This window comes from Rhinopithecus roxellana, chromosome 7 (genome assembly GCF_007565055.1).
Source record: "Rhinopithecus roxellana isolate Shanxi Qingling chromosome 7, ASM756505v1, whole genome shotgun sequence".
NCBI lineage: Eukaryota > Metazoa > Chordata > Mammalia > Primates > Cercopithecidae > Rhinopithecus > Rhinopithecus roxellana.
Window position 1 is genome coordinate 129,889,133 of NC_044555.1, and position 8,070 is coordinate 129,897,202.

The following is an 8,070-nucleotide window of genomic DNA, read 5'->3' on the forward strand; positions in this document are numbered from 1 at the left end:
AAAAGATGTAGTTTCTGCCCAGTGTCTTCGGAGATGTGACCTGTCTCATACTTGGTTTTCAGCTGCTCTGAAAGAGGACTGCCTTATTTCTTTAAGGTATCCCTGACGGAACTCCAAAGCGAATTCTGTATATACCACCTAGTCCATATTTTAAGTCATACCCCACCCTCCAAAGCATGCCCTATACAAATGTGCTGAAAATTCATTTGGTCATTTTTGGCCAGATACAATAACAGATAAACAGAAATTGAAATTTATTCATATATTTTGGAATATGCATATTCATTTGGGAAACAACAAACTATGTCCTATTTGGACCCCATTAATACAAATGAAATGTGGGAGAAAGATAGCATAAAAATAAAAGAGAGGTCCTGAGGCAGGGGGCAGGGGGAACTAAAAAGAATGAGGATTCTGTGAAGTGAGATCAAGATTAGCGTCTCCAAAGCATATGAAGTCATATTTTATGGTGAGAAGCAGCAGTTACTTCCATCAGGAATAAGCGAGAACATGGGCCTGGCGCAATGGCTTATGCCTGTAATCCCAGCACTTTGGGAGGCTGAGGCGGGAGGATAACTTGAGGTCAGGAATTCAAGACCAGCCTGGCCAACATGACAAAACCCTGTGTCTACTAAAAATACAAAAATTAGCTGGGGGTGGTGGTGCATGCCTGTAATCCCAGCTACTCAGGAGACTGAGGCAGGAGAATCACCTGAATCCAGGAGGCAGAGGTTGCAGTGAGCCGAGATCACACCACTGCACTCCAGCCTGGACAACAGAGTAAGACTCCGTCTGAGAAAAAAAAAGGAATAAGCGAGAGTAAATAAGCCTTCATATCGGAATACTACAGAAATTGGGCAGCTATAAATATCGTTTGACAAGTAATGCTGGTTTTAGCAAAGAAAGACCTAATTTTCTTTTACGAGGAATTTGTTTTGATTTGTCATGTTTTCAATGTTAAACCAAAAAGGAGAGCTGAGTAGTTTTTCTATAGTGACGTAAGTGTAATCTGGCAAGGCATGGGACACTAGACTTCTTTTAAACTTTATGAGCCATGATTACACTTCTGTGGAAGGTCTATGCAGTATCTTAATGGTGACCTTAGTGTCTTATCATTCAAATCGAAGTTATGGGCTTGAATGTCAGTTTTGCTCAGGTCCAGAAATGGTTATCATATGAATGTGAAACACTGTGCAGATTTTAACATTTACTTCAAGGCAAAGATTACAGAAATGCAGTTTTTTTTTGTTTTGTTTTGTGTTTTTGAGATTAGATGTTCTACCTTAGTCTCTAAAGATACACTTATTTTGTTCCTTGTGTGCTATAAAAGAACTTATCTATTTAGTTCCTTGTGTACATTTAGCAAAATAAAGATAGCAACAATCTAAAGTTTTAAAATAAGGAATGACATTAAACTCATTAAACAGCCTTACTACATAGCTATATCAAATCATCTTGCAGGGCCGGGCACAGTGGCTCACGCCTATAATCCCAGCATTTTGGGAGGCCGAGGTGGGTGGATCACCTGAGGCCAGGAATTTGAGACCAGCCTGCCAACATGGTGAAACCCCATATCTACTAAAAATATAAAAATTAGCTGGGCATGGTGGTTTGCGCCTGTAATTCCAGCTGTTCTGGAGGCGGAGGCACAAGAATCGCTGGAACCTGGGAGGCAGAGGTTGAAGTGAGCCCAGATCGTGCCACTGCTCTTCAGCCTGGGTGACACAGCGACTTCTTCTCAAAATAATAATAATAATAATAATAATAATTAATAATATCATCTTATAGAATTTAGTTAATAATATAATAAAATTATAATCACTGAAAACAAAAAGTAAATCTAAAAACATTATATACAGTACAAACCCAATTTTATTTAAAAAACAATCGTGTATACAACATATTCAAAAATTACTAAAGAATGGTTATGTCTGAACAATTGTTACTTAAAATTGTTTTCTTTGCGCTTTTCTGTATTTTATAAATTAATTGCAGTGAATAACTATTACTTTTGCAATTAAAATCATAATAAACATGTTAAATACAACATAATCTACCTTGATCTACTATATTGTCATAGGTGAAATGGCATTTCAATATCAACCAAAAAGGATTTTCCAAGGCACAACCAACATACTTTCTTCTGATACTTCCCAACTGTCAGATAATAATGTGTGGTGAGTACTAACATGAGATTTTAAACATTCATTGACCATTTTTACTTGTTTTTTAAGTCTACTTTGGTTATTGTATGTATTCAGAAGTATGGTACATTATTAACTATTCTTAGAAGTTTTAAAACTAATATTCCAGGCCAGGCACAGTGGCTCATGCCTGTAATCCCAGCACTTTGGGAGGCCAAGGCGGGCGGATCATGAGGTCAGGAGATCGAGACTATCCTGGCCAACATGGTGAAACCCTGTCTCTACTAAAAAATACAAAAATTAGCTGGGCGTGGTGGTGTGTGCCCATAATCCCAACTACTCGGGAGGCTGAGGCAGGAGAATCGCTTGAACCAGGGAGGCAGAGGTTGCAGTGAACGGAGATTGCGCCACTGCACTCTAGCCTGGCGACAAAGTGAGACTCTGTCTCGAAAAACAAACAAACAAAACTAATATTCCAAATGGATGCTATAAACTTGAGTTATTTTATTTTCTTTTTTTCTTTTTCTGAGACAGGGTCTCACTCTGTCACCCAAGCTGGGAGTGCAGTGGCACAATCTTGGCTCACTGCAACCTCCACCTCCCAGGCTCAAGCAGTCCTCCCACCTCAGCCTCCTGAGTAGCTGAGACCGCAGGTGTGCACCACCATGCCTGGCTAATTTTTGTATTTTTGATAGAGATGGGGTTTTTCCATGTTGCCCAGGCTGGTCTCAAACTTCTGAACTCAAGCAATCCACCTGCCTTGGCCTCCTAAAGTGCTGGGATTACAGGTGTGAGTCACGTCACCTGGCGGAGTGTTTTTCTTATGAGATGTGTGTGATACTAATATATGGTGGATACATTTTTAGAAGTGAGATTTTGGCATTAGATGAAGAGATATTAGAGAAATACATAAAAATGCATCATTGGAAAAAGTCATCTTCTGCCTGTCTTTTCTCCCTTGGATTTTTGTCTACCTTGTTGGGTTGAGAGTATTATTGAAAAACATGCCTAAGAAAGCATGTTTTAGTGATAAAAAACAAGAAATACCGGAATGGATTTCTTTTTCTTTCCTTTTTTTTTTTTTTAGACGGAGTCTCGCTCTGTCTCCCAGGCTGGAGTGCAATGGCGCCATCTCAGTTTACTGCAACCTCCACCTCCTGGGTTCAAACAATTCTCCTACCTTAGCCTCCTGAGTAGCTGGGACTACAGGTGTGTGCCACCACACCTGGGTAATTTTTGTATTTTTAGTAGAGACGGGATTTCACCCTATTGGTCAGGACAGTCTTGAACTCCTGATCTTGTGATCCACCTGCCTTCGCCTCCCAAAGTGCTTGGATTACAGGCATGAGCCACCGCACCTGGCCATGGATTTCTATTTATTGTTACTGGTGGTTTTATTGTATGACTCTTACAAAACTTTGCCTGTGACAAGTGCCAGTTGTTAGTCATGTATTTTGCACTCATGTGTAGAAAAAGCAGAGTATACAGACAGATCTCTTGAGTTCTGCTATCAACGAGTGACATTTTCTTCTAGTTTATTTCCAGCTACTTTTGATGGAAACAACAGCAATGCTGGGTCTTTTGGTAATTCATCAACTGAAATCGGCACCGTCAGAAACTCTCCTTTGTCACCTTCTGATACTGGTTCTCATTTGTTCTAGTAGTCGAGCTTTCAACTAAATGATTCACCCATCCCAAGACTTTCTCACCAATGGAGAAACACATACATCAAGCAAATCAAGTCAGAGCAATGAGAATTGTACTTTATAATTTAAACTATCTCCTATTTATCTTTTTTCCTCAATTTCCTAAAATTCTATTTATCTACAGAACTTGCATGTATAATTTTTGTGTATGTCCTTAAATTCAATGTAATAATATTTTCAAAGATGTTTTCCAAATAAGAACTACGTTGAAGATACAAGCATAAATTGTTAGGCTGCTATTGTCTAGAAAATGCTGTACCTTGACTTTTTGAAATAATCTTATGAAACATAATTCTGATAAAATATAATTGTTCAATTAACAAAGTAAAATGATGTTTGACAATTATGTACTTAATGGTCCATGCTAGTCTTTAATGCTATTTTCAGTAAGTACTAGCTTCCACTTGGTGAAGAAAAGTCACATATCAAAGGCAATTTTTATGACCGAGTTATACCATACCGATCCAAGGATTGCTTATTTTGCACATGAATCCTTAGATATTCAATTTCTTGGGAAGCAGTAGGTAGAAGAGCAAGATGAATTAAAGTTAATTGAATAGAAAGAAAATAATACGTAATTGAGGCTTCACTCAATTTGTACTCAACCTGATTAACCCTGATTAATTTTGTATTCTAATTAAGTGTGAGAAAATGTTGATAAATTGTAGTCTTTTACATTTTTATCATTTACGTTTTATTCATCATCATGACTACTGATTTGATTAAATACAGGCTTAATATGTTAGGGCTTTTCTGCCAAAATCGTGCTTCCAGTTGTCCCCTAAGGGCTATAAATGTTTGTTTAAACCCTGATTTTCATTTGAAAGTCTTAAGGGTTTTTTTTTTTTTTTTAAATAGGAAAAATTGTGTGTTAAAAAATTTAAATTTAAAATATGTGCTTTAAGTAATTGGAGGTAGTATTAGCATTTTGAAAAATAGAAACATATTCTCGAGAAATGAAGCTGAGAATGGTTTAAATTGCCTCAGCTAATAAGACAGTAACAGTTATCTAAAATATATATAAAAGACTTTTTTTCTTTTTGTTGGAAAGAATCAGAATGATAGAAATGTGATGTGGGTATGCTGCCATATGGGAAAAAAGACTGTGGCACTAACAGGTTTTTGACACTGACCCTGATGGAACTGATCAGAATTGATATATAAGTGGGAGAAGATTCTATTCAATTATGAATAGATGAAACCAACTATTTATAAAATAACTAGGATCATGATGGTCTCTTGAAACTGGGACAGGATTCTATAAATTGGCTAAGAACAAGGAAACTATAAATATTGCCTTTGTTACTTGCTTCTTTACTTGCCAGCTCTTTAGTGGACCAGTTGTGAGAGGGGCCCCTCATGGAATGAGGTGTGGTGTGGTTGCAGTGATGTTTCTTGCTGAAACTGTAGATCATTGACAGACAAAGGTTCACATGTACTATTGGCACCTTAGCCAAAGAGAATTTCGCAGAATGTTCAAGCACAAGAACTAAGGATACAGAATGTAACTAATGGGGATAAGACTACCACTCAGTTGTATGAGGAACTTTTATCAGCAAATCTCGGTAATCTTGACTATCTCAATATACTTTTCTCAACTCAGACAATTCCTTTCCCTCTATTCAGTTACTTTTTTTTGAGACGGAGTCTCGCTTTATTGCCCAGGCTAGAGTGCAGTGGCATGATCTCGGCTCACTGCAACCTCCGCCTGCCAGGTTCAAGCAATTCTCCTGCCTCAACCTCCCGAGTAGCTGGGATTACAGGCTCACGCCACCATACCCGGCTAATTTTTGTATTTGTAGTAGAGATGGGGTTTTGCCATGTTGCCTAGGCTGGTCTTGAACTCCCGGCCTCAGGTGATCCACCCACCTTGGCCTCCCAAAGTGCTGGGATTACAGGCATGAGCCACCCAACCCAGCCCTATTCAGTTAGTTTGTATTGATTTAGCTGTACACTAGAATGCCACAACTTACTATAATATGTTCAGACTCAAGGATTCCATAGTTGGTTCTTTATTCTGTTGCCTTTTGAGCTTGTGTATTGAGAGGATCCATTTCTAAAACGATTTTCCACTTATTGTTGATTTTTAGACCAAAATGATTGTAACTTTTACTTGCTATTCTGTGTTTGATTTTTTAAAATTATGGTAAGGCGGCCGGGCACAGTGGTTTACGCCTGTAATCCAGCACTTTGGGAGGCTGAAGTGGGTGGGTCACCTGATGTCAGGAGTTCAAGACCAGCCTGGCCAACATGGCAAAACCCCATCTCTACTAAAAATACAAGATACTAGCTGAGCGTGGTGGCAGACACCTGTAATCCCAGCTACTCAGGAGGCTCAGGCAGGAGAATCGCTGGAACCCAGGAGGCAGAGGTTGCGGTGAGCTGAGATCACGCCACTGCACTCTAGCCTGGGCGACAGAGTGAGACTCTGCTCAAAGAAAAAAAATTATGGTAAGGCTATATTTTGTCTTTCTAAACATGCCAAAGAATTATCATATCAGTTTTCTATAGTGAAGGACATATATTAGTTTCCCAGCGCTGCCATAACAAAGCATCACAAACTGAGTGACTTCAACAGTGGAGATTTATTGTTTCACAGTTCTGGAGGCTACCAACCTAAGATCAAGGAGTCAGCTGGGTTGGGTGCCTCTTGAAGCTCTGAGGGAGAATCTGTTCCATGCCTCTCTCCTTGCTTTTGGTGATTGCTGGCAATCCTTGGCTTACAGATACATCACTCCAATCTCTGCCTCAGAGAGAATCACAGGATTCTCTCTGTGTCGTGTGTTGTCATAGGGCCTTCTTACAAAGACAACCAGTCGTTGGGTTTAAGGCCTACCCTAATCCAATATGACCTCATCTTAATTCCACTATATCTGCAAAGACCCTGTTTCCAGATAAGGTCAAATTCACAGGTCCTGGGGATTAGAATTTCAAGATATCTTTTTGAGGACACAATTTAACACACAATGGTATAATTTTAGAATTTTGATTTTGCTTGTTTCATCTTTCCTAAATTAGTTTTTTAAAATTGTCTCTCCTATAACTCATCTTAAAAATGTGAGAACAAGAGGTGACTATAAAGCATCATTATTAAGCCTTAAATATGTGTTCAATCAAGTATTCATATTTTACTTACAATCTTATAAAAGAGTAGTACTCCAAATTTACCCTAATGATTCACTGATATTCAACATGAAAACTCACTGTAGTAATGAGTTGGGTTCTCAGATCGGGAAAATATATATATGGTTTGTAAAATTTATAATTACCAAATCAACCAATAACATTTATAATTTTAAGTATATTCAAAAAATATCTAATGAATACTTTCTATGTACAGGAAACTGTACTAAAACTTTTATGATATATGAGGATGAGTGAGATACCTTATCTGTCTTCAAGCAGGATAACTAAATACAAAAATAATGATACAAGACTGTCTATGATAACATGACTATAGATACACATAAGAAAAGACACTTTTACTGTAAAAATAGGATATAAAGATAATACTGAGATAATGTAATCTTAGTATTCAGGGATTTTAGAAGTCTTTGAATCTACCTCTCAATGCAGAAATCCTTTTAAGAATTCCAGACAGATGGCCGAGCGCGGTGGCTCACGCCTGTAATCCCAGCACTTTGGGAGGCCGAGGCGGGTGGATCACAAGGTCAGGAGATCGAGACTATCCTGGCCAACATGGTGAAACCCTGTCTCTACTAAAAATACAAAAATTAGCTAGGTGTGGTGGCGCATGCCTGTAATCCCAGCTACTCAGAAGGCTGAGGCAGGAGAATTGCTTGAACCAGGGAGTCAGAGGTTGCGGTTAGCCGTGATCATGCCAGTACACTCCAGCCTGGCAACAGAGTGAGACTCCATTTCAAAAATAATAATAATAATAATAATTCCAGACAGATTATTTTTTAGCCTTAGTTTGAAATCTTGTAGAAATGAATGGACTCTGTCACAAGACAGTTCATTGTATTGTTGGACAGCTCTCATATTTAGAAATCTCTTACATTAAAAGGGGGGGGTGAGTGTAGAGTTTGTATTTAGGTGGCCTGTTTCATTGGCTCTTTAGAATTGAGACAAATCAAATGAGCTATTAAAACCACATGAGTTAAGGTTCTAATTCTGCATTAATCTTTGTCCCCGCTCCTTGAATTATTAGTACTCCCACTACAGGATATATTTAATCTCATCTTCTAAATGAATTTTTA

The 8,070-nt window shown here is 38.3% G+C and overlaps 1 protein-coding gene across 5 annotated transcripts in view; it reads left to right on the plus strand.

Moving 5' to 3' along the window:
* FAM122C (family with sequence similarity 122C) overlaps window positions 1–4,730 on the plus strand; it is a 57,202-nt gene extending 52,472 nt beyond the window's left edge. For 3 of the 5 annotated variants that reach the window (XM_030933891.1, XM_030933892.1, XM_030933890.1), the window contains 2 exons: window positions 2,081–2,177; window positions 3,679–4,180. In XM_030933891.1, the coding sequence (XP_030789751.1) occupies window positions 2,081–2,177; window positions 3,679–3,824 (243 nt within the window). In that variant the 3' untranslated portion in view covers window positions 3,825–4,180. Of the gene's footprint in view, window positions 1–2,080; window positions 2,178–3,678 lie in introns of all 5 variants that reach the window. The other 2 variants (XM_030933893.1, XM_030933894.1) reach the window with 1 other exon arrangement.
* Window positions 4,731–8,070: the final 3,340 nt, after the last annotated feature.